Source organism: Cynocephalus volans, chromosome 6 (genome assembly GCF_027409185.1).
Source record: "Cynocephalus volans isolate mCynVol1 chromosome 6, mCynVol1.pri, whole genome shotgun sequence".
In the NCBI taxonomy this organism is placed as follows: Eukaryota; Metazoa; Chordata; class Mammalia; order Dermoptera; family Cynocephalidae; genus Cynocephalus; species Cynocephalus volans.
The window spans coordinates 66114812-66142055 of record NC_084465.1 but is presented as its reverse complement, the minus strand read 5'-3'; the positions used below and the strand labels follow the sequence as shown (position 1 = coordinate 66142055).

The following is a 27244-nucleotide window of genomic DNA, read 5'->3' as shown; positions in this document are numbered from 1 at the left end:
GCTCTGGGAGGGAGCACGTCTGTGCTGCTCCTCACTTTATCCCCAGCACTTGAACAAAGCCCAGCACACAATAAGCGTCGGAATAATCTTTGTATCCGCTGGAATATGTATTTCAGCGCCTCAATAATGGAAGAAAGCAAAACGACCTAAGGCCAGGCGGAGGGAGCTGCGTTGGCGAGGCTGCCGTACACAAACGCAGCGTCCGCCTGATACTGGGTGGGGGATGAAGAACACGAGTGCCCAGGCCATCCCCCGACCCGCGGTGGGCGCCGCGGCCGCCTCTCCTCCCCGGCGGCAGGGGGCGCTGTGCCGGGGCGCGGCCGTCGGGTCCGCGCGGCGCCGCTCTCTGAGCGGGGAAGGGAGGCGGCAGAAGGAGCTGCGGCGGGCCCGCTTCGGCCTCCGGTGCGGCCTGGTCTCCCTCGGGTTGGGACTGTGCGCTCAGCCGGGCACCATGGGGAAGCGGGACAATCGGGTGGTGAGTACCGGGCGGGAAGACAACGGGGCGACGCGAGGCCCAGTGGCAGGAGAGCGGGAGCCCTCGCCTTTCCCCGCCGGGCCAGAGGGCCAGCGGCGGCGCTCGGACTCGGGGCCCGCAGACCCAGCACCCTCCGCAGGTCCCAGATGCGCTTGCGCCGCGCGGCGGTTAGCGCCTCGGGGTCCCCAGCGCTCTCCCCCGCCCTCGCCTTTGCTCGTACCCGCACCCCGCTGCTCCCTGTGGCACTGCTCCCTGGCTCCCTGCCCTCCCACACCCGGGCCAGCAGCGTCCACTTGAGAGCTGCCAGGGCTCGCCGGTTCCTCAGGTTCGCCCACCCGCGCGCCGCGCCCCTCTCCTCTCAGGCACCCGGCGGGGGGGGTTGGAGGAACGGAGGCCTCGGACGCGGCCCTGCTCCGGGGACCAGCAGCGCCTCCGACTCTAGCGACAGGCGGGCTCCCGTTAGAGAACCGGGATCGCAGCGTTTGCCTTGGTGTCTCCAGGGCTGCCTGGCAAAGGAACGCATGGCGTGAAAATAGGAGTCTGGCTCAGACTGGAATGTTGGTTCCTCGGGAGTCAGGTGACCTAGGACAAGTTACTTTCCTTCTCTGAACCTCCGTCTCTTCCTTTGTAAAAGGGGATCGTTGTTATCCATAACCGTGCAGAATAGTTGGACCACAAAAGACAAGATACCCGAACGAGGGCTTGGCACTATTACTCGAGTAAATGAGATAAAAGAGATGTATGAATAACTCATAGCTGAAAGAGTAAGAAATGACACCTGGTGTTCGAGGTATTCGGGGTTGTGAGGGCATTCAAAAGAAAAGGTACTTTTGCCGGGTGGAGACGGGATGAAAGAATTCCAGATCGCTGGGGGGTGGGGTTTGTTGGAAAAGCCCGGGTTAGGAATCAGATTGGTTGGGCGGTAAACACAGGGGGAAAGTAGTAAGATTAGGTTGCAGTCTGACAGTTCCTGGGCTTGTCTATGACCGTTTTAACCACTGAGCAGCAAAATGAGGAAAATACGCTTAAAGCTCGTGTTCTACGGATGCTGCTCACGTTATGATGGAGTTACCTCCCGATAAACCCATGGTAAATTGAAAATAAATATCGTTAAGTCGAAAGTACATTTAATACAGGTAACCTACCGAACATGATAGCTTAGCCTAGCCTCACTTAAACGTTCTCAGAACTCTTACGTTAGCCTACAGTTGGGCAGAATCATCTGACAAAAAGCCTATTTTATAATAATGTGTTGAATATCTCGTGTATTTTATAGAACACTGTACTGAAAGTGAGAAACCTAAAGGTTGTATGGATACTTCAGTGAGTATCACTTTGGCACCATCATAAATCGAATAATTGGAATATTAGAAACCATACCATTGGAAATCGGGGACCTTCTATACATTTAGTGAACTAGCTTTTTTATTCAATGATTATTTGTGGGGTAGTGTGTGTGTTTGTGCACATGCGTGCTAAAAAGAGCCTTACTTTTATGAAGTGATGACATTTCCCATCATAAAAATGTTTGGTTTAGTGTTTTAGTCTCCACAATTGAAAATGTCTAGGAACACTGTGGTAGTGAACCTTGAGTAGGAGGCTGAGGAATGTTTTTTTCTCCTGGATGCATGTGAGACCTTGTGGTATCTTGATTATCATAGAGCTGAAATGATATTATGCTGGAGGAGCATCCTTAGGTTTGAAGTGCTCTTTTAATGCACTTGGGCCTTCAGTGATCAGAAATCACCTGAACTTGGATGCAGTTTCATATGGGGGCCTAAAATGTTTCATTTTAGTGGGAAAAAAGGTTTTGATTTGTATATTCTTTTAAAGCATTTAAAAAACTTATCAAATTACCTTCATTTGCTAGAGCATTTTGATAACAACTCTGGGCTCTGTGTATTGCTTTTGGTACACTATGACAGTGGCAGAGAGAGCTCTGGTAATACTTTGCACTTCAAAGATTGTGAGATTTGGCTGTGCAGAAGAGTGTGGTGCTAATAACACCAAGGTCCAGGGTTCAATTCCTGTACCAGCCAGCAGCCAAAAAAATAATAATAATTTAAAAAATTAAGGGACTGGCCAGTTAGTTCAGTTGGTGAGAGCATGGTCTTGTAACACCAAGGTCAAGGGTTCAGTTCCTGGCCAGCCACAAAAAAAAAAAAAAAAAATCAAAGATTGTGAGAATGAAAACATGAAATTGAGAGATAGAAAACAACAGGGGATAAGACTGTATAAATTGGGACCAAAACTGTTGTCATCTAACAGTCAGTTCAGTACATCATAACTCTTGATTTTTTTAAGACTTTTTTTTAGAGCAGTTTTAGGTTCATGGCAAAATTGAGAGGAAGGTACAGAGATAACCAATATACTTCCTGCCCTTACATATACATACACTCCCCATCATTAACATCCCTCACCAGGATGGTACATTTGTTGTAACTGATGAACCTATATTGACACGTTATGACCCAAAGTCAGTAGTTTACATTATGGTTCACTCTTGGTGGTGTACCTTTTGTAGGTGTGGACAAATTTATAATGCATGCATCCACCATTATAGTGTCATACAGAATATTTTCTTTGCCTTAAAAATCCTCTGTGCTCTGCCTAGTTACCCAAACACAAACTGTTACCCAAACTTAAGGCTTTGATAGTGGCCTCCGATGGACAGATCTTTTTAATTTTGATAAAAGTCTATTTTTGTTGTTGTTGTTACCAGTGTATTATTTAATTTTTCATATGACCAATTTGCAAGTATTACTGTGCCATACTGATGGCAATTTTTACTGGGATGGAAGATACACAAGAATAAGCAGTGAATTTAGGGTTAGATATTTTTTAACTTCTTTGGACTTGAGTTTCTTCAATTCGCCAGCGAGCATAGTGTTATCACCCTGTCAGGGTTATAGGGCTTTAGCAGAAAGCACTATAAAGGCTATAAGTAAGAGGTGTCATTATTATTTCATCAACTCTCTGGTAAAAACACATTTCCTATGAAATATTGATATTAGTTATCTCTCAAACTTTCAAGACTAAATAGAGGGTTAAATTTATTTTTTATAATGAAAGTTGGTTACTCAGATTCTTCATGCTTAGTTGGATGTAGTATGCATTTATAATAAAGATTACTTGATGAGTAAGTTAACTTTTGCATTTTTAACGGTTACTTTAATGGACTAAATTTTTGTTCTTTCCTCAAGGCCTACATGAACCCAATAGCAATGGCCAGATCAAGGGGTCCAATCCAGTCTTCAGGGCCAACGATCCAGGATTATCTGAATCGACCAAGGCCTACCTGGTATTTTTGAAACAATTTACCTGCTTATAAGCTTTTTATAAATTTGTTAAAGTTTATTCCTACAACTTTTATTGATTGCCAAGCAGTTGCCAGATAGCTTAAGTAACTTTTTGTAGTAATATTTGACATATGCTTTCTTTTGAATGTATGAAACACATGAAAGATAAACATTTGAGAACCCACCACCCAATATAGCTAAAGCATTGCCAGCTAACCATTTCATACCACTCTCTTCTCTAGCCTCTAAAAGATCATAGCCTTACAGTGTTCTGAGCTATTTAAAATAGTGGGATTGAATAATCTTACCCTTCACTGAGGTGCAACCAGCTGTGTTAGGAAGGATAATGTTCAGCCTTATTTCTAGGCTGGCTTTTCAGTGAGTTAGAAAAACTGATTGACTCTGATCTTTTGTAAATAAAGCATTATAGCCCAGGCCTTAGTATTTTTTAGTATGTCTCTGTATTATTAATACCATACTACTGAGGTGATGTATGACAAGCTTTAGAGTTATTAGCAACAGAATCTTTCTAAGTGCTTTTCCTCTTTCTTAGAGGAAAACTGGGGTACTGTGGTCAAAAGATGCACTTACGTGAGGGTACTTGAAGAAGTTTGTGGAAAAATGGAATTAAAAGATAATACAAATCCTCCTATGAACTTTTTGAAGTTCCCTCTCAAATACATAATAGGGAATCCTTCCTTAGAGTTAAATCAGGAGTAAGTCTTGTCCACTTCTTACAGTGTCTGTGTGTGCTGTTGTTAACCATTGCAGCAAGGTCAGATTTATTACACTGAAAGTACCAAGCATGGTATGAAGTCCAGAGGAGACCAGGCACAGGCATCCAAGGGTCCTCTCCAAGTGGAATCATACAAACCACACTTAATTCCTTTAGCAAGGAATTGTGATAACACATGTAAGATGCTGCCAACCAAGGAAGCTCATTAGAGACTCAGTGCCCAGCGTTTTTATTGGAGGCTGGTTAACGTCTGCCTGTCACATACCAAAATTTCAGATGCCCAGAAGGAAAGACGGGTATTCAGCCTAAACTACACTGTTTGTACAAACAGTTTAGGCATAGTGAGCAAGCTACTCATATCAGGGAATGATCAGAACCCTCTAAAATCCAAGTTCCTCGGTAATGGGCCACAATAATCAACCACATTGTATATCGACAAAATAAAATTAAGAAAGAGAGAGAGAGAGAGAGAGAGAAAGAAAATAAAAATAAATAAATAAATAAAATAAAATAAAATCCAAGTTCCCAGATGCCCACTCAAGGCCAGTCTGATAAGCAGTTAGGCGAGTTATGTTAACTCTTCTCTACACAGCATGTCTGGTACCTTATAAAATGGTTGCTTTAGTAATAGAATACAGTTGTTTAGTCAAATAGACCTTAGCTCACCCTAACACTAAAATTTCCAACTTTATGACTTTAGGCAGATTTCTTATATTCTCCAAGCTTCAGTTTCTTTATCTGTAAAATACGGGTATGTACTACCCTTTCTCACAGGGTTGTTGTGTAGATTAAATGAAAATATATGTAAAATAGTGCCTGTCGTATATAAGAGCTCAGATGTTTGGTGCATTAGCTTTTATAATCCATGTTTAGAAGAGGATTGATTAGTGTTATTTGATAGGCTTTATTATGATAGTTTATTTACTTGGATGTAAACAAAGAAATTTGAACTGTATTAACATTGAAATGGAGGTATATTAGAATATTAAAAGTTTATCTATGAAATTTTTGTTGTCTCGTTTGTAAGTATCCATGTAATTTGAATTGCTTGAAAATTTATTTGTACCTGCTATTTTTTAAGGGAAGAAGTGAAAGAGCAACTAGAAAAGAAAAAGAAAGGCTCTAAGGCTTTGGCTGAATTTGAAGAAAAAATGAATGAGGTTTGTAAATAGTGCCTTTTAAAAAATAGACTAATCTTTTTTCTTGTAATAAAAATGAAATCATTTTTATATGTTGCATTTTATAATACACCAAGATTTTGGGCAAATCTTTACATTAAGGGGGTTCTGTATTTTAGAAGTGTTATTGTTATATTGAATACAGATTTTATGCAAATGTATGCTTTCTTTAGAAAATAGAGAATAACCATCTCATAGTAATTTAAATCATCTAAGTTATCTAAAGGTTAGGTTCTTTGCCCTCAGCTCCCCATCTCACCCTGGGAGTTTCCATAGTGATGTTTGCTTGTTTTTATTATAAACAAGTATGTAGTATTTCAACCACAGTATAGATTAATTTAACTTTCACAGTCTGGAAGAGAATCTAGCCATCTTTGTTGAAAAGAAAAAAGGCCTCTACCTCAGTAATACCTACTCTTCCTCTTAGCATGTAGTGGAGAACTGCCACCCCTTAATATCCTCTTTGAAAAGAGCCAGTAGAGGCTCCTTTGGTGATAGGGGCAAGGATTGGCACCTGGAGTGTCTTTTGACTGTAATTAGAAGCTGAGATGAGTGAGAGGATAGGGGATGGAGAGAAGGAAGTCGTGGTTGTCTCTATATATTAGGTGTTTCAAGTATTAAAAGGGGATAGATAACCTCTGATGGTGTTTATAACCTTTTTGCAGAACTGGAAGAAAGAACTAGAAAAACACAGGGAGAAATTGTTAAGTGGAAGTGAGAGCTCATCCAAAAAAAGACAGGTAATGCCATTTTTAATTTATTGCTATTCTTAGTCTCATAGCTAGATTTCCTTAATAGTGCTGTGTACTGTTATTAATAGATGTATTTGAAAACTCACATCACCTTATTTACTTAGACTTGTACTTTTATTTTTTTCCATTTAGAGAAAGAAAAAAGAAAAGAAGAAATCTGGTAGGGTGAGCAAAAGTTTTCCATTTTCTAAATATTATCATTAAGAGCCTGCAAAAAAAATAAGAATAATTTATTTAACCTGTTTGCTGAAGGTAACTTAGACTCTAGATGAGTCAAGGAGCCTGGACGTCCTTTGGTTGTGAGGGGTGATTTTGTTCTATCAGTGATATGAAAGAAAGATATCCACCTCCTTATAACTTAGTAACTCCTCTGTTGCTATTTAAAGAGGAAAATTGATGGCTATTGTCACATAATGTTGTCACTTTGTTGAGCTTTTTGGGGGAAGGGGGGCCAACTATGTTATCATAATTTCACTATTTTAGTCTTATGAATATGGCATCTATTTCTCAGACAGTAGATTAATCAATCTCAGTATTTGCCAAGTATCTGAGAGATTTAGGAAAAGAAAAAATTCCTGCATCTCACAAGTTTTAATTGTTTTGTGCTTGGTCAAGTATTCCTCTTCTTCTTCATCAAGCTCTGATTCTTCCAGCAGTTCTTCGGATTCTGAAGATGAGGTAAGGTTTATGAAGTGTAATATTTCTGATTTCTTTAATGTCAAGTGGAAACCTGTTGTGAAATACAAGCATACTTCAAAAAGTTCATGGAAAGATTCATGTTATCTTTTAATTCAATTTTTTCCACAAACTTTTTTGAAGTACCCTCGTATGTGTTAGAAATGTTTATTTTCAGGTTTTGATTAATTATCCATAACTTAAAGCATTGATATGAATAAATAATAACTAGATATTTAAATATTATATATATTTTGTTTAGATTTTTAAATTTGTTTTATTTAGCAATATCAGTAGAAGAAACAGATTTGAAAAATCTGAAATGGTACTGGACTAGATTCTAGGCATTACCTGTGAGTCAAATAACTGGACCTTTTTATAAAACAGGAAAATGATATGTTACATTTTAAATGTTAATTATTAAAGAAAAATATATTTTTACAATCTGGTCTTTTAAGTTTTGTTCATTGATAAAGTTTTAACATTAATAAAATGCATACATTATATTTTTGAAACAATGCAAATATTTCTAACAATGTTTTATATAGGATAAGAAACAAGGAAAAAGGAGAAAGAAAAAGAAGAATCGTTTACATAAATCTTCTGAAAGCTCCATGTCAGAAACTGAATCAGACAGTAAGGTAAAATTACTTAAATTGTTAAAATTTTGGATAGCAAAGACATTTAATTAAATTTTTCTTTTAGTTCTTCCTGTCTTAAATTGCTCTCAACTGGAAATGAGATACTATCTGATTTTTGTACTTTGATATTCTATGCCACTTCATTGATGTACTTAATAATATCTTACATGTAGCATTTATTCTCTAAGTACTTTCATATATGTGTCTTCATGTTTCCACATCTGCATGACCAATTACATTATTTTTTCCATTTTCATAAAGAAGTTGTAGTTTAGAGAAAAAACTTTCTGCTTACATACATACAGCTAGTGTTAGAATGGGAAGTCGAATTTGTACCTTCTAAAATCTGGTATAGTGTCCTTTCTTCTGTAGTGTACCTAAATTTGTTTTGTACTAACCACAATTAGCTCTCAAACTTTAGTAATCATTAAAAAAGGCATGAGGATCTCAATAAAAATGTTGATTCCTGGGCCCCATCTCCAGGGTCTGTTTTAGTAAGTACAATCGGGCTCAGAAGTCTGCATTTTGAACAGATAGATACTTTGAGCAATTCGGGTGTCCATGAAACACAATTTGAGAAACACTGTAGTAGGGTCTCAGGAAACAAAAGCAACTGTCTGGATTTTATAGCAAGTATCTCCTTGCCCCGGTGAGATATCTTCTGGCAAAATGCCTGGTGCCTAGAAAATGCTCAGTAAATGTTGGCTTTTACAGGGTGATACAGGGATCAAGTGTTCAATGAACACTTGACCTTGGTGTTATCAGTGCCATGCTCTAACCAATTGAGTTAACCAGCCAGCCCTTTTTGTCTCTTAAAGCAGAAGAGTCTGTCTCATAATAATGATAGCCAACATTTATTGAGTGCCTACTGCGTGTTAGGCACTGTTGTGAGCACTTGACATGTTATCTCATTTAATCCTCTGAATAGTCATGTAAAATGGTAAATTCGTTAATGCACTTTACGGAAAAGTAAACTAAGGCTCAGGGTGGTTAATAGCTAGAACTAAGGGATTCAAAAGCAGAAATTCTTGCCTCCCCTCCTGCTGAGGAGAGTAGGGAAATCAAACTTATAGATGTGTGAGCACAGGGTGAATTAAAAGTCCATTGCATGTCACTACTACTAGCAAAGATAGGCAATGGCATGAAGTCCTATTTTAAAATAGACCATGAGGTGGGTCAATTAAGAAAAACAAATTTAAAAGAGAAAAAAAGAGAGAAGTAGAGAGTAGAATAGTGGTTACTAGAGACAGGAAAGAGGGAGAGCGGGTGCTGGGGAAATGTTGATAGAATGGTACAAAGTTACTGTTAGATTAAGTTCTGGTGCTCTAGCATGACAGTAGCTATAATATTATAATGTACATTTCAAGATAGTCAGAAAAGAGGATCTTGAATGGTATAAACACAAAGAAATGATAAATGTTTAGGTGGATGCTAACTATTCTGATTAGATCATTATGCAATATATGCATGTATTGAAACAACAAACTGTACCCCATAAACATGTACAATGAAAAAAATAAATTAGAATTTTAAAAAAAGAAAAAATGCTTTGTTGGTAATGATGTCTGATTATCTTTTACATAGATTTTTTTCTGCATAATTCCAAACTATAAATAGTTTTTAATTTTTGTTCATATACTCATTCAAAAACATAGATAGCAAGGGCCGAGCCTGTGGCGCACTTGGTAGAGTGCTGCGCTGGGAGCGTGGCGACGCTCCCGCCGCGGGTTCGGATCCCATATAGGAATGGCCAGTGCGCTCACTGGCTGAGTGCTGGTCACGAAAAAGACAAAAAAAAAAAAAAACATAGATAGCAAGATAGATGAAAGATACACTCTGCTGCTCCATTTCAGTGAATTTAACTGTAGTCTTAATTGGGAATTAATTAAACCACGTGGGTATTACAGATGGTATCTGTCATTTTAGGAGTACATATGAGGGTACTTCAAAAAGTTCATGGAAAAATGGAATTAAAAGATAATATGAATCCTATCGTGAACTTTAGACTTTAAGTACAGCCAGATGAATGAAGTCTGCTTACAAGCAAATATGTACATAATGTACATTTCTCTTACATTTTCAGAATAAAATGCTAATATTGGAGTAATCTTTTTTCAGTTATAGAGCAAATCACTTTTTTGCTATTTCTGCCTTTGTTCTATAATGCTATATCCTTTACATTTAAAATTGATGTATATATATCTGTTCAGGATAGTTTAAAGAAGAAAAAGAAGTCAAAGGATGCAACTGAGAAGGAAAAGGTAAGTATTCTTTTCCATTGCCTTAAGATAGTCTGTCACAATACTAAATTAATTTGACGAAATTAATAATGTATACCACTTTTTAACTTAGATTTATTTATTTTGCTTTCATGGAATTTTGTGTTGACTTAAAGAAATTTTTTATTTGAACTCATTATTGAATGTAAAAGATCAGAAGAGTATTCCTGCAGAGAGTTTGAATTTGTACAATTAATGGATTATCTCAGATTTAAAATACAAAATAATGGAGATTAAACATTTTCTTTGTTTTCTCAAGTCATTTTAAACAAGGCCCTTTTAGAGAACATAGACTTCTGTTTCAAATTGTTTGCATCACAGATAAATTTTGCAAAATCTTTTTACTATTGTAAGTAGATGTCTTATGTTTATTTATGACTTATCTACAATTATGCTATCTCTGGTTTACATTAAAATTTTTTTCTCTTTATTAAAAATAAAGACAAGCCTACAGAAAGCAATTACTAATGAAAGAAAACTAAGGACCAGTCACTATATTTTACTCAGTCTTTTTATATTATTTTTTTAAAACTGAGGTGAAATTCAAATAATATACTATTTTAAAGTTACAGTTTGATAGCAGTGTATAGTGTTGTGCAACAACCACCTCTCTCTAGTTTCAAAACTTTTTTATCACCCCATACCCATTGAGGATTCACTCCCCGATCTCCTTTCCCTTCGTCCTCTGATAACCTCTGATTTTCTTTTTGTCACTATGCATTTTTCTTTTCTAGATATATCATATAAAAGCAGTCATACAATATGTGACCTTTTGCATCTGGCTTATTTTAGCTAGCATAATGTTTTTGAGATTGATCCAGTTTGTAGTCTGTATCTGTACTTTGGGGTTTTTTAAATGGCTAAATAATATTCCCCTGTATCTATAAACCATAATTTGTTTATCCATTCATTTGTTGATGGACATTTGAGCTGTTTTTACCTTTTGGCTATTATAAATAATGCTGCTATAAACATATTTATAAACATGTACAAGTTTCTGTGTAGATGTATGTTTTCATTTGTCTCGGGTATATACCTAGGAGTGGTTTTTCTATTAGTTTACAAATAAAAATCCCTTGAAACACTGAAAATACAAAACGTCATGACCAGATTGGGTTAATTCCAAGAATTCAAGGACAAGAAATTTATTAATATCATTTGACATATTAACTGATCAAAAAAACCAAACTATATGATTATTTCGATAGTTGCCAAAAGGATGTGGTATAATTCAATATTAATTCCTGATTTTCAAAACCATTATACAATAAGTACTTGCTTTCATGTTTAAAGAAAATTTATTTGTGAAATTGAAATCTGGTTGTGTACAAACATGAAATACTAAAACAACTGCATTGTGATTTTGAAGTACTTTAAAATATTAGGTACAGAGTAATATAGATAATATAATAAATAAATACTAATATACATACCAAGTAGAACTTATAAATGATTTACATTTACTTCACATCTTGTTTTATTTAAAAAGAAAGGAAAAGTCCTCAAACTCTCTCCTTCCTTAGAGGCAGCTGAAATTAGTGCATATCCTTCCCTTCCACATTTATACACTTTTACTGCATAAGTATGTGTTAATGAATAACAGACTATTGCATATTTTCAAAATGGTGCCATGTTTCCTTCTGAACCTTGCTTTTTCCCCTCAGCATTACTGTTGACATTTACCCTTGTTGATACTTTCAAGTTTGTTCTCTTTTGCTTATAGTATTCCATTATATTAATTTGTCACAATTTATTTCTCTATTCTCCTGTTTGTGAACATCTAGATTGTTTTCATTTTTCAGTAATGTGAACAGTGCTGCAATGGATATTTCTTGTATATTTCTCCTTTTCTACAAATTATTATTCATTTTCTAAGGTATACCTGGAACTATAATTTCTAGGTTCTAGCATATACATACATTTAACTTGTCTACATTTTCCTCACCAAAGTGCTTGTTATTAACTTGCAGTGCTGTTAGTATTACATGAAAGTAACCTTGTTTCACATACTTGTCAACACTGTAAGACTTCATTTTTACAATTTAATATGTACAGATGAGTGAGCCTCTTCATTTATTATTATTACTAGCCATTCATATTTCATTTTCTGTGCATTGCCTGTTTAGAGTTATTTGCCTGTTTTCCTTTCAGATTGATTACTTTTGATCTTTCTGATTCATAAGAATAATATATTTTGGATACTAATCTTCTTTCATACACATGATTGACATTTTTTGGTCTACGGTTTCTCTTAACCTTGTTCATGTGTCTATTATAATCATCTAAAGGCTTTAGGGGTTTTTTTTGTTTTTTAAATGGCAGCTGGCCAGTATGGGGATCTGAACCCTTGAGCTTAGTGTTATAACACCATGCCATAACCACCTGAGCTAACTGGGCAGCTCCTAAGGCTTTAATTTTAAGTCACATATCAGTTATTGTTTTTAGTCCCATTATTATTTAAAATTGTTCTGAAAGTACTAGGTAATGCAATACCCAATTAGAAAATATAATGGAAGAAAATATCCCATTTATAATAACAATCAAATATCTATGGGAAAGTTTTAAGGAATGAAGCAGGTCTTATTTGAAGAAAACTGTACTAATCTATTTAGAGACATGCAAGTATATGAAGATTGAATAAATGGAGAAAATAACATGTCCCTGTGTATAACTTGGCCTATTAGATGCTAAAATACGAGGGAGGCTGAGGGCCTCAGCCATGCCCCCCCACCACCACCCTTTGCAACCAGGCAAGCAAAGGAGTCCCCACCATGGGCCAGCCCTCCCCTCACACCCCACCCCCACACCTTTCCCCTCCCCCTTTCACTGCTCTAAAACATCTTAGAATGCAAAACAATAATAATTAATTGATTGATTGATTTTTTCTTAAAAAAGGGACTTGAATAAAAGTACAAGGGGAGGAGACAACCAGAACTCAGAAGTGTCATTGTAGGAGAGGTCCCTACAACAAACTTAGGTAGGAACACTCACTTTCCTGAGCCCCTTCTAAGGTGTGGAGAGTGAAGCTAGTAATGTGTCCACATGGTCATAAGAGGATACTTCAAAATGTTCGTGGAAATATTTGTATTATCTTTTAATTCTATTTTTCCATGAACTTTTTTGAAGAACTCTTGTATGTTGAAGAACTTGTATCTTGAAGAACTCTTGTAGTAAAATTTTCGAAAATGAGATATTTCAACCACGATTGGATAAGATCTTGTCCCTTTCACCTCTGACTTTCCCTCCCTCACATTTCTCCTGCTGTTGAGTGGTACTGGAGTCTAGCTAAGCAGAAGCTGAGTTTAGGATAGATTTAATTTCTGACGTGTGTGAATATATCTCACCAAACCCAGCCTCTCCCAGGGACAGTCTTGCAGCACTGCAGGGACGGTCTCCGGGAGTAATCCAGTAACCTTCTGTGACAGGTCACCCAAGCACTGTGACATCAAGTTGCAGGACCATGGGGCTGTATTGCCATACAACTGTGTCAAATGTTTCCTGTGCAGCCTAGCTTCCAGAATTGTGCGGGTAGTGAAGGAGAAAGAAGGAATTTGAAAAGTACAAAGCCACAAACTAGTCTGTGAGAAATTCTTTCCCAGTCAACGAATGTGCAAAATTGTAAGCTGAGAGTTCGTTGTGCATTGATCCCCTAGTCGAAACTAAAGTATTCTCCTATTAGCAATAAATTTATTTTATACTATTCTCATTTTTTAAAAGTTCGACATGTTCATAATGCAGTTATTACAGTGTTTTCCAAACAGCTGGAAAAGAATTATTTTTCTGTTTTCTCTATTGAAAAAATTACAAAGTTGATCAAACTTTTCATGTGATAATGAAGAGAAGGCAGATAAAAATGTACAGAAAAGCTATTATCAAGGTGTGTATGGATTTTGTGAAGTTTGCATTATTTGTAAGCTTTTTAATTTTGAAAGTTGTTGAATTTCTTATTTTAAATATTCATTTTTATACCAAAAAAAAAATTAGAAAAATGTTCTAATATACTGTGGTACTGGTACAAGAATACACAAAACAATGAAGCAGTGGAGAATTCAGGTAAAAATTTAAGTACTTGTGGAATTTATTATATGGTAAAAGTGGCATTTCTTGGGACAGAATGACTAACCATTTGGAAAATATAAAGCTGGACACTTGTTCAGATCGAATAAATCACAGATAGGCAAAAGATTTAAAGGTATGAAAATGCAACAAGAGAAAGACAAGGGTGAATATTTTTATAATACTAGGGTGGGGAAAGCCAAATACCTCAAAACAGCTTTTGACCACATGTTTCAAATTCTCAATGGAAAAGAGATAGAATACAAAAATTAAAAGGTGAACAAAGTTTAAATACAATGAACAGACTATGAATAACATTTAGGAATGCATAAGACAAAAACTTAATGGTCTTTGATAACTAAGGGAAAAAGAATACCACATATACACAGAAAAATTGGCAAAATACCCATTTAGGCAATTCTAAAAGAAAATACAAACTGTATTCCAGTAGTCTGAGATTGAGAAGATTGATAAAGAGCCTGATAAGGAGGCTTCTTGATAAAGTGTGATTCATAAATGGGAGACAAATAAACAATTTGGGGGGTGGTAGGAGAGCAAGAATATCATTTGTGTGAAGGCTGCTTTGGTCTTTGATTAATCATCATTAGGTAAAGATTTGCATTTAGATACCCTTCATCCTGTTTCAACTTCGTAATAGCAAAGAACCCATAGGCCTTCCCTCCAGAAGGAGATGGGTTAAATAAATTTTGACATATGCTTTCAATGAATGTCAAAGGTGGCCATAAATGACGTTGTGGTTGGCATGAAAAGATATTATTGGGTGAGAAGAACAGGTTCCAAACAGCAAGTATTTATGTAAAATTGTAAACATACACATTGAGAGATGTTTCCAAAAATCTTCATGATGTTTAATCTCTGGAAGAGGGATTTGGGTACATATTCTTATAATGAATATTTGTCATTTTAACCAAATTAATAAAGCTCTTTACAGAAACAAAACGAAATCAACTATAATCTAATACATAGAGAAATGATCACTGTTAATTTGTTTTCTATGTGTTTTTTGTTTGTTTGTTTCTGTCCTCTAATTGGACTCATACTATATAAAATGGTTTATATCCTGCTTTTTCTGTGTAAGACTAGCTGGCGAGCAATTTTTTTCCATTGTGTGGTTTTGTTGTTTTTATTGTTATGAACTACTTTAGACATATTTAGTCTTTATATACTTTAAAGTATATAATAAATAATAAAAGTAAAGTAATAATAAAATAGATAACCAGCATATCCAATATGCAGTTCTTTTTTGTCGGTTTTTTTTTTTTTTTTTTTTTTTTTCGTGACCGGCACTCAGCCAGTGAGTGCACCGGTCATTCCTATATAGGATCCGAACCCGCGGCGGGAGCGTTGCTACGCTCCCAGCGCAGCACTCTACCGAGTGCGCCACGGGCTCGGCCCCCAATATGCAGTTCTAATAAATCTTGACATTTTGCTGTAATGCTTCAGAAGTTTTCATAATTCTTTTATTTTTTTAAATATATGTTTAGTCCCAAAGAACTCCTTCCAGTCTCAATCCCCGTCTTTCCCCAGAGTTATTCATTTTCTCAACATTAAAAATGATTAGAGATTGGGATTGTTTTTAATGTAAATTTAACAATTTAAATTCACTAAAGGTGCCTCCTTTTAGATCATTGCAAATAATTACACATTGATTTTTTTATTCCTCAGCTTTAGGCCTGTCTGATCCAAACCTAGGTAAAAACTAAAGAATTAGAATATAAGAGACCCAAATTTTACACCATTTTTTGTGGTTTTTTATGGTTCTTCAAAATTCTATCATGTATAATTTAAGAAAATAAGGAGGATATTTTATCTCAATGGATATGTAGTTATTTCTTTTTAAGTTATTTAATAAAAGCATCCTTTATAGGTATTAAAGGCTTGAGTCATGGTAAATGTCACCATTTTTAGACATTTATGAAATGAAAATGAGTAATTTTTGTGATAATTTGGAGTAATGGTTAAATAGAACTTAGAGACATAAAATTTGTCTGGCATAATATATCTTTTTGAATCAAGATGCCTCTTTATTTTTCACAGGATGTTAAAGGTCTCAGCAGAAAAAGAAAGGTGTATCTTGAAGATAAACCTTTATCATCTGAGTCTTTCTCAGAATCAGATTATATAGAGGAGGTGAGTATATTATGCTCAAGTCCATATTCTGCACTTTAAAATGTTTAGTATTGGCTTAATAAGTATGAATTAGCAAAAAGAAATCCTTCGTGTTTGATTTACTCACTTTTCTAGTGTGAAGAAAAGGAATGGAATTTGTTCTATTTCAGAATAAGTTCTGCATTTTTTTCCAGAATATAATTACTTGACAGTTATTTTGATGATTAACCATATTTCCACATACCTTTCCATTCTGAGATATTTTTACTCTTCTAATATTTCTGTTTTATTGTACTACCATACTGATTAAATGAAAGAGGTTATATAAGGCACAGAATATTGAAACCCAGCATTCCCTTACATGGTTAAAATAGAACATTGCACATACTTTCTCAGTTTGGTTGACATATTCTTGTTTTTGTTTTGAGCTATTTTGCAGAGTAGAAGGGTTATGAGGTAGAGAAGAAATATTGGCATGACCTCAGTTTTCCTGTCTTTAAAATGAGGGGCGAGGATTAGGTCATCCCTATGTTAGATTATGTACTCTGTAAGAATCAAAGTCCATTCTTAGTTAATTTCAGGTCTGTAAGTTATCATCCTTAAAGTCTTTCTCTCTTGGCTAGTTTCCTCATCTATGAAACAGGAACCTATAGAATTACTTTATTGTGAGAACTAAATGAGACAATAAATTATTACGTAATACCTGGAACAGAGTAAATGGCAGCTAAAGTTTGCATAATTCTTAGTGTTACAATAAAATCTATCTAAGAGTGGCACTAGAGCCATTGATTTTTAAAGCTGCAGCTTTCTTTAGAGATCAACGTATTTAGCCCCCAACATTGTGACCTAAGAAAGTTGAGGGTCTGGCCCTTGTTGTAGCAGCAGATTGCTACAAGAGCTGATATCCTGATTCCACCTTATTTCCGTCTTGGCCTCCTCTTACATCAGCCCTACCCAGCTCTTTGTCTGTCTACTGTATTCCTCATCTCCCCACTCCCTGAGTCCTGCCTTTTTGTTTGTTTGCACCTGTCTCCTTTCTGATTTCATTGTACTTAGTCTGCAACAGTGGCCCTCAGTCCTATCAGACCTGTTGCCCCCATTTTACAGCAATATTTCGTAATGCCCCTGAAATAAAATTTGTAGCTAATAATATAAACTATGTATACAAATGTTTTATTTTTCTATTCCCTAACAGAAGTAGAGAATAAAAGTAAATAATGTGTAATTTTATGAAATTATATTTTAATATGTAAATGCTTACATGTGATAACACCAGAAGACATAAAATCTTAATAGACAATCCAAAATGCAGGCTGTAGCAGGCATATTACATATGTCCTTCAAAAACCATACAATGGCATTGCCATCAATGTTTTCCCAAATGGTAGACAAAATTTAGTAAAGCTCTGAATGAAATAAAATACAGTTTTTTCCTTGTGTATGATATTGGCACTTTGGGAGCATGCATTATACCTTAAAATCCTGCACAGACTACTTTGTGTCCACATTTATAATAAATTTTGTTTCTGCATTTCAAACAAATTTATTACATGAATGTTTAGCAGGCTATTCAAAAGTCACATAGGATGTACAAGGCAAGAGAAAGTAATAAAGGCATCCAAATCAAAAAGGAGGAAGTCAAACTATCCCTATATGCAGATACCATGATCCTATACATAATAAATCCTAAAGTCTTCATCAAAAAATTACTAGAACTAATACATGAATTCAGTATAGTAGCAGGATACAAAGTCAACACACAAAAATCAGTAGCCTTCCTATACGCCAATAACAAAAAAGCTGAAGAAGAAATCAAGACAGTAATCCCATTAACAGTAGCTACTAAAAAATGAAATACCTAGGAGTAAAGTTAACCAAGGAGGTGAAAGACCTCTACTATGAAAACTAAAAAACATTAGTGAAAAAAACAGAAGAGGACACAGATAAATGGAAAAATATCCCACATTCATGGGTTGGAAGAATTAGCATCATCAAAATGTCCATATTATCCAAAGCAATCTAGTCCTTCAATGCAATCCCTATCAAAATACCAACGAGATTCTTCACAGAAATAGAAAAATAATCTTAAAATTTGTGTAGAACCACAAAAGACCCTGTATAGCTAAATCAGTCTTGAACAAAAAGAACAAAGTTGGAGGCATCACACTTCCTGACTTTGAAATATCCTATATATGTGTAGTAACCAAAACAGCATGGTACTGGCATCAAAACAGACATATCGTCCAAAGAGCAGAATAGAGAGTCCAGAAATAAACCCTTGCGCTCACAGCCAACTGATTTTTGACAAAGATGCCAAGAATATACAGTGAGGAAAGGACAGCCTCTTCAATAAATGGTGCTGAGAAAACTGGCTATCCACATGCAGAAGACTGAAACTAGATCCGTATCTCTCGCCATACATAAAAATAACTCAAAATGGACCAAAGTCCTAAATTTAAGACCCGAAACTATGAAACTAGTAGAAGAAAACAGGGTAAACACTACATGAAGTGGAAGTGGACAGAGGCACAGACAAATAAAGCAAAAATAAACAAATGGGATTACATCAAACTGAAAAGCTTCTGCACAGCAAGGGATACAATAAAGTGAAGGGATACAATAAAATGGGCAATGGACCGAAACAGATATTTGTCAAAAGAAGGCATACTGATGGCCAATAGGCACATGAAAAAACACTCAAAATCACTAATCGGGGAAATGCAAATTAAAACCACAATGAGATGTCATCTCACTCCAGTTAGAACTGCTATTGTCAAGAAGACAAAATAATGAATGTTGTCAAGTATGTGGAGAAAAGGGAACTTACCTACATTTTCGGTGAGAATGTAAATTGGTACAGCCATTGGGGAAAACAGTATGGAGGTTCCTCAGAGAACTAAAAATAGATCTACCTTACAACCCAGCTATCCCACTACTGGGTATGTACCCAAAGGAAATGAAATCAGTATATCAAAAGGACACCTGCACTCCTATGTCCATCACAATGCTATTCACAATAGCCAAGAGATGGAATCAGCCTAAATGTTCATTGATAGATGAATGGATTTTTAAAAATTTAGTTTCTGTATTATAAACAAATTTGTTACATGAATGTTTAATTTAGCAAGCTATTCCAGAGTCATGTAGGATGTACAAGGCTGTCAAGGACATTGCGTAACAGCATCCCTCATCTCTGCCTGGCTAAATATGGATACAGTACAGCTACTATTACCCCCAGTCATTATAATGACAAGAATAACAAAAAACAGTAATTTACTAAGTGTTCTCTAAGAGAGCTGCCACCCTATAGGGAGCTAATGGTTTCTGATGCTTATGTGTTCTATTCCTTTACCCATATGTTTCCTCATATTGTTAGTTACACCTTTATCTGTTTGTGTCATGTTTTTACTATGTAGTCACCTAGCAGGCGCACAACACAACAATTCACACTTAAGCTTTTTTTTTTTTTTAAATACTGGTCTAGTGCAGTAGTGAGAAGTGGGGAAGCTTAGAACAAGGAGTTCCATATGCAGCTGCCTGTGAACAATCAGTTGAGATAACTCACCACCTTCAGACCAGCCTAGGCAATTTTTCTACTCTAGATTTGTTACATTAATTATGTTTGCTACATAATAACAAGTAGAGCTTAATATACAATATCTTACACTTGGACTTATTTAATACATGTGAGCTTTTGTAACTTTTAACTTAATGCCAATCCAATATACCACACTGTAAAAGATGGAAATAAAATGTAAATGGGGTGATAATTGTTACTTAAAAGGGGTTAATCAGTTGGTTCATACTGAGTACACTGGATGTGTAGATGCCATTTGTTGAGCACCATAGAGGAAGGGAAATATCTCCTACATTCCAGGCACTTCCCCTTGAGGGTGGAGATTATCTCCATTTTAGAGACAATGAAACAGGTATGATTCAGATCTTGGTCTGTCTGATATAATGGCTCATATTTTTCTTCCACTGCACCACAATGTTTTTTTTCTTTAAGGTTCTGAAAGGGAATATGAGAGAAGCCTCTAGAGATTTAAAATTTTAATTTTCTTTCCTTTAATGTTTTTCATTGAAACCTCATTGGGATATAACGGGTTATTTAACAGGTCAATTAATTGTAAAAATGTTTTTAGGTATAAATATTAAAGATGCAAGTTACATTAAGGAATGAAAGAAAAATGCCTGGAGTATAAATTATATTTGTCTTCTGTTCTCCACAAAAATTTAAACTCTAGGTACGAGCAAAAAAGAAGAAAAGCAGTGAAGAAAGAGAAAAAACAACAGCAAGTATCTCTTATATTTTTACATGACAACAATATAGCCGTATTGGTTTAATATAAAATGAGTTATGGTGAAGCATGACTGGATTTACTGGGACCAAATAAATACTTTCTGGGAAAGGTGTGTTCAGCAGCTTCACTTCGTGGGTAGGAGAAGGTCAAATTGGCTCGGGAAAAAGGAAGAATACCCTGGTAGCAACCTTGTCCTGTTTCCATTTCAGTAGTTCACTGTTAAAAATATAAGCTCAGACTTTTGTTTGACTTTCTTAGACTGTCATATAAAATATGAGGTCCAAGTGTGGTGATTTCCTCATTCTTCAGTAGTACTGTAGTTACTTCCAGACACCTGGGAACAACAGGAAAAGCCTCTCAGCACTAGCTGCAATGAAAAATAAGCAGGAATGTGACAATGTTAATGACTCACGAATAAAGAGGATTCCTTTGGTAGTTTTTAAAGCCAGCCCTGCTGTTATACAAACTGAGAAGTAGGAAAAGAGAAAGAAGAAAGAGGAGAATTAAGGAGAATGGAAGTAGTATCCAAATGAGGGGCAGAGCAATGGAGAGAAAATTGTTAACGGAGATTATCAGAGTTCTGTAGAACATACCAGCAAAGTAATTTAGGGGCCCTCAGTATAAGTGCGGGCTGTGGCCTTTGAAGGCATTTTCTCAGGGAGAGGTGAGAGAAAAATGAGAACAGCATCATTTGTATGTTTGGGGTAACCCCTTCCCAGAATTTCCCTAGCTCTTAGAATGAGGGCCCTTCTCTGATAGGAAGGTTCACATAATAATGTATGATTCAGAAATAACATTTTATGTGCTTCAGAATCAAGGTGACAAATCAGAGACACTTCTTGTCTGAATGGGAAAATAATTTGGGTGGTGACTGCTTTGATCTATGGTTCATATTAATTAAGACAGCCAATTCATTGACTTTGGATAATTCTGATTTGTGTTTGCATCCCTTTCCTGTTTATTCTTTCAGCTAGTATTTATTTATGAAGTGTCTATGCAGGCTCTGTTCAAGGTCGTAGAGAAATAATGGTGTACGAGATAGAAGAAGAGTGTGATGAGGGAGGGAGTGACTGTGGGGAAGGGCTAGAGAAAACATCTCTGAGGAAGTAAAATTAAGGTGAAATCTGGCTTATGAGAAAGAGCCAGCCATGAGAAGATCAAAGGAAAGAATATCCTAGGCAGGGAGAAGAGCTGAGGACCTGTGGTGGGAATGAGCTTGACATGTGTGAGGAATTGAGAGGAGGTGGACTTGGTTTATACCTGGTAGATAAGGAGGAGTAGCAGGGATGAGGTTGGGAAGTAGGCAGAAGCGGTTTCCTGTAGCAGAGTGCTTAGGTTTTAATAAGAGTGTTACAGGAAGATGTTTTGAGAGTTTTAAGCAAAGAGGTGACCTGAAAACTTTACGTTTTTAAGACACTGTGGCAGGGGAGATGAGTGGACACAGGCGAGAAATGATGTTTGTACTACGGTGGTAGTAATGGAGATGAACTGGCCTGCATGCATTTGAGACTTAGATGGTAGGACATGCTTGGTGCTTTGGATGTGGAATGTGGAGTTAAAGCAAAGAGCAGGAACCAACTTGGTTCTTAACAACCATAAATGGAGAGAAAGGTTGACACCATCCTCTGTCTGACCAAGTGAACGTGGCAACTCACTTGCAGATGACAACTCAGGACATAATGTCCAGTGACAATGAGAGACCTATAAGGGCACAGGCGCAGGAAGTGAGGAAGGTGGCCGTGGTAGCTCAGGAGAAGCAGAGGAAGGAGAAAGTTCTTCCAAGACCAGAGAGCCCTGATGAGGAGGCACTCTAACCGAGAGTGTAGAGGGCTGATAGCGAGCAGGCAGGGGCTAGACGGATTGTCACTCGGTCGGCAGAATCAGCAGGGGAGGAGAGTGTGTGGACACAGGAGCTGAGTGAGCGGGCAAGGGCAGTAGTTGCAGGTACACGGTCGGCAGAATCGGCAGGGGAGGAGAGTGTGTGGACACAGGAGCTGAGTGAGCGGGCAAGGGCAGTAGTTGCAGGTACACGGCTCACCGAGCTCCACAATTGTATAGGGACCATTGAGGTGGCTGTTGGTGCACTCATCTTTCAAGTAGAACACTGAGAAGAAATTCTCGAACAGATTGAGGGCAAGGTTGGAGACGTTTCAAAAGAGGAATCCCTATACACTGCAATAAGAATTATCCAGAAGAATATAATTTAGGTTGATTGGCATGTTGCTGCAGCTAAAAATGAGACAGAGAAAGCTTCTCGAACCCTGGAGGCTGTTCATGCCAGAGCCCAACTCGGTCAACCTCAGATGGGGCAAGCAAACATCGTTCCATCTGCGGCGCCTCAGACCACCCTTGTTTATCCCTTTGACAGGCTACCTGGAGGAAGGCCATCAGTGGTAGCAGGTTCCATCACTTTTGAGGATCAAGGAGTTATAAGAGCTTAAAAAAATAAGTTAGAGTTTGGTGTATTAACACCAAGGTCAAGGGTTTAGATTTCTGCACTGGCTAGACCCCCAAAAAATAAAGAGCAGAATCAACGACAGCTTAGATTCCTTGACTTAATCAAAAGTGACAGGTTAGTGGTGCCATTTACTAAGATGACTAAGAATTTGGAGGAAAAAATGAAGCATTTTGTTATGGTAATTTTAGGTATGCTTGCTACACATTCAGATAGAGCTGTTAACGTGGCACCTATAGTCCTGAGTTTAGAGCATAGGACTGGGCATCATTGCTATTGAAGTAAAATTTAAAGTGTGTGACCGGGAGAGCATGTGGAAAAGAAGAGAAAGGAGCCCTGGAAAGATTGAGTAGAGGAAGAAGAGCCGGCAAAGGAAATGAAGAGGGCTTTGTGATAGAAAGAAACCAACAGAGTGAGGTGTCATAGACACTAAGAAAAGTATTTCAGGAAGAGAGTGGTCAACTGTGCTTTATGAAGAAGTAGCCTATACCCAAAACTTAGTTTGAAAAGATCAAATTACAAGATTTTGGGCTCCTTGTAGTATTTGAGCATGTGCTGCAAGAAGGATGAAAGTTAGCTTAGTGCCACAAAGTGGTTGTGGCCTTTGAGAGAGAGGAGATTGTGGATGGTTCTCATAGATATGAAATAGATGAGGATAGGAAGCTGTGCTCTCACTTCCCTCAGATGTCTCTTCTCCTTTCTTTTCGTTTTCTTTTCCTGGATATCAACACTAGCAGTAGTCTCTCATTTGGTACCACCTTTGCAAATTGTCTGTGTCAGGAGAGTCAGAGTTCAGCAAAACTTCAGCGCCCGTTTATATCCACTCATAATTTGATTATTTCTACTAGATTTTGATGACATTTTCCTCTAAAACAAGCATCTGTTTTCCTAAGCAAAATAGACTTTTCAACTGTACTTGAGTATTTTATATAATTTAATGCTTAAAGCAGTGCTACCAGTCTGGGGAGTACACAATATCTGTGTTCCTGTTTACTCAAAAATAGCAGATTTAATAATTTTGTTCTCTCTGAAAACTGTCATTTTACAAAACAATTATGTTTTGCTGGGTTTTGAATACTCCTCTACAGTAACTGCAATTACTTTGCCTTTAGACGTTATATAAAATGAAATGTGTCAATTGATAGCATGGTTCAACAGAATGTGTTTTCTACAAGAAGTTTTGTTAGAAGCTAAGTTAACATGCTGATGACTTAAGAGCTTTTCCATATGTTTTTGAAAATGGACAGTTCCTATTTTAGTCCTCATAGCATAGTGGTTGTGGACACTTTTTGAGCAATGTTTTGAGTAGTTTACTTGGTTGTGTGGATTGTTTGAAATAACTCTATAGGGTTGGTCAGTTAGCTCAGTTGGGAGAGCATGGTGCTAGTGACACCAAAGTCATGGGTTCAGATCCCCGTACTGGCCAGCCACCAAAAAAAATAGAAGAAGAAATAACTATGTAGTAGCTCAGAAATACCATGGTAAAGATGTTTATAGCTTGCATATTTTCATGGAGCAATGTCTAACATGAAATTGTCTTTACAGGAAAAAACAAAAAAGAAAAAGAAGCATAAGAAACATAGTAAGAAGAAGAAAAAGAAGGCTGCCAGTTCAAGTCCTGACTCACCGTAACATTAAGAAAAATCAGGATTCCCTTCTAATGTCTAAGGAAATTTCAACTGTGAAAATTATGGCATATTTACTAACATGCATGAATTTTCTTGTTTTTACAGTTATCCCGGGATTATTCAGTAGCCACTCAGATGCCTCTGTGTGCAAGGGCCGTAATCGTTTCCTGCTGCTTGACCATCCATTTTTTCCTCTTCCGTGCTTGATAACTCTGGGAGATTATACACTGCAGTCGTACTAGTGGTTAAGCTATTCAGGAATAAAGTTAATAATTTTTAACTAGAAGGGTCTAATGATAAAGTCAACAGAAATCAAATCTGGCAACATCTTTAAGGTGTAATCAGAAATGACCAGCTGACTCTAGTTAAAATTTTTAAAGTAGGGATTGCATTGATATTTCAACATCCTTACTCTGTAGATAAGTGTATGTTAATTTTTTCCCCTTCTATACTTCTTTTTACCTGAGAAAGGAGCTTTTGGGGGGGTGGGGTTTGTAATCTCTTTAGTTAGCAGAGCAGTGTGCCTTTGATGCTCGTACATCCTATTTTTGTGGACACAGAAGCCATGTTTCATGGGGAGGTCAGAGCTGGATCCCAGCAGTCTTGCCCTTGCTGAGCTTAGTGACATCCTTGGACTCTGTCATATGCTGCTTGGGGTGAACCAGAGAAACCTTTGCAGCATGAGAAATCCCCAAAAGCTCTGAGATTTACCTCCACTTCAATAATACTGAATGTTTTTTAGCATTAGAACATGTATGTCATTTGAATTAATTTTAATTACAGTTTGGCTTCAGAGAAATTGTTTCAAATAAACACTGGTATTTTTTGAACTTGATAGTTACAGATTCTAAAATGCATATATAAAACTGTTATGTTTTAACCAGCCAGGAAAATTTTATGTAATCAATGATAGTTACTTTATTTTTTGTATGAATTTTGTTTAGGCTACAATATTTAGCTTCTGGTAACTCTTACTCTTGATATCTTAAGTTTATTACTGTGTTTAATGGTATACTTGCCAAGATATTTAGCATGTAAAAAGCAGGGTTTTGACTTTAAAAAAAAAAAAACAAAAAAAAAACCAGCTTCATATTGAAGCTGAGACTTACCATAAAGAAATTGAGTGGCAAGCCTGGTGTGCTGTGTCTTGTTACATATAACTGTTGCCAGGATTTTTGTACATATAATGTTTTAAATGCTTGTTGTCTTTGTATGTTAATAACAAATTATGGCATGTTAAATTTAAGTGAAAATTTCGTTATTGCTCTTCCTGTGTCATATTTTACTAAGATTTTGTGCCTCAGATCTCTTGCTGAACTGTTTACTAGGAGTGTTAAAAGGAATTGATATATCATTTTCATTTCACATTTTTATATAATCAGGTAAGATGAAGTATAATTTGATGTACAATTTTGCCTGGTACAGAGGGTTTGCTAATTATAATGATATATGCACAGAACATTTTGGCATGACTAGTGGCTGAATAAATAGCTCTTTTACTTAAAAGTAGCTGTGTTCTATCTGCTCCCTTTGGGTCACAAGGGAAGTTATAAAGATAAGAAACACTACTAGATGTTAAGTAGTAGATAAATAAGACATATCCCCACGTTTTTAGTTGTAAAAGTAACACATTTCTAGGTAAGTTTCTTTAAATGTTATGCCTAAAGCTGCATAAAAGATGCCTGTATGCTCTTGAGTACACAGAAAATTCGAGGGAATATTTTGTATTCAATAGAAACTTTCTCAGAATTGTTATTCATAAAAATCTAGAAGATAAGGTTAACAGGTCATATTTTGATCAGTTTTGCTATGAACATAGACGTGATCTTTTTAGATTGGTCCACGATATGATGATTATGTCCCACGAGAATCAACTGTTCATGTTATTAGACTGGGGAAGAAGTTGATACGGGGAAAAAATTGTATTCTTTCTGGACATGTTGACTGGGCAACACCTTTTTTATTGTTCTTCTAATGAGAGCCTTAACAGTCTTCTAATACGGTATGGGAAAAAATTTGACAGGGAAATATCATCAGTTATTTTTATTCCATAGTTATTACAATGTACACATTAATAACATCCCTTCCTCCAGCAAGCCACCCTATTTCTTGAATAACTTTACACTCATTCTATAAACTCAAGGCATGTTACTTGGATAATGGTGCTGAGATAACTGCCAAAAATTGTTGAGTGTTTGGATAAAAAAATTGGCTGCATACCAGTGCTGCCTCTTTCCTATTGGTTTGGATTCCTTTGGTTGTCCTTAGTATATTTAGATGTTTTAAGTACCATAAGAGTACTTTTATTTTATGGAGGATACAGGTCTATATTCCTGCAGTCAAGATGTGCCAAAAATTTATTGCTCAGTATTCTGTTATTGCATGGAGAACAATAGACTAGCTTCAGGGACACCAAGTGAGAGCGGTTACTCTTCAGACTTAAGTGACAGGAATCACACTTTTTTTAAAAATTGCCACTTTTTAACTGAAAATCTGTTAACATTCATGTGGTATTTTTTTAAGAAAAGCTTTGGGAAAGTGTTTTGGGTTTTTTTGTTTTTTTGTTTTTCACTTGTATTTGCCTTTTGTTTTTTGTGGTTGGCCAGTATGGGGTTCCAAACCCTTGACCTTGGTGT

General features: G+C 36.6%; 1 protein-coding gene and 1 non-coding gene across 2 annotated transcripts; both read left to right on the top strand.

Moving 5' to 3' along the window:
* The first annotated feature begins 358 nt into the window (after window positions 1-358).
* FAM133B (family with sequence similarity 133 member B) lies at window positions 359-26114 on the top strand. Its single transcript, XM_063100331.1, has 11 exons — window positions 359-475; window positions 3679-3776; window positions 5592-5670; window positions 6354-6428; window positions 6573-6605; window positions 7056-7118; window positions 7664-7756; window positions 9967-10017; window positions 16150-16242; window positions 20469-20516; window positions 24526-26114. Exons 1-11 carry the CDS (start codon window positions 452-454, stop codon window positions 24610-24612), a joined length of 744 nt encoding a protein of 247 aa, XP_062956401.1. The 5' UTR covers window positions 359-451; the 3' UTR covers window positions 24613-26114.
* TRNAT-AGU (transfer RNA threonine (anticodon AGU)) lies at window positions 24333-24406 on the top strand. The gene has a single exon. It is a non-coding gene; the product is annotated as a tRNA-Thr (tRNA).
* Window positions 26115-27244: the final 1130 nt, after the last annotated feature.

Excerpts from the sequence above, each read along its gene's own strand:
- FAM133B (XM_063100331.1), top strand. The coding sequence starts at position 452 with ATGGGGAAGCGGGACAATCGGGTG. Across the intron at positions 5,671-6,353 it reads TTGAAGAAAAAATGAATGAG|AACTGGAAGAAAGAACTAGA; the intron begins GTTTGTAAATAG and ends ACCTTTTTGCAG. Across the intron at positions 7,757-9,966 it reads AAACTGAATCAGACAGTAAG|GATAGTTTAAAGAAGAAAAA; the intron begins GTAAAATTACTT and ends ATATCTGTTCAG.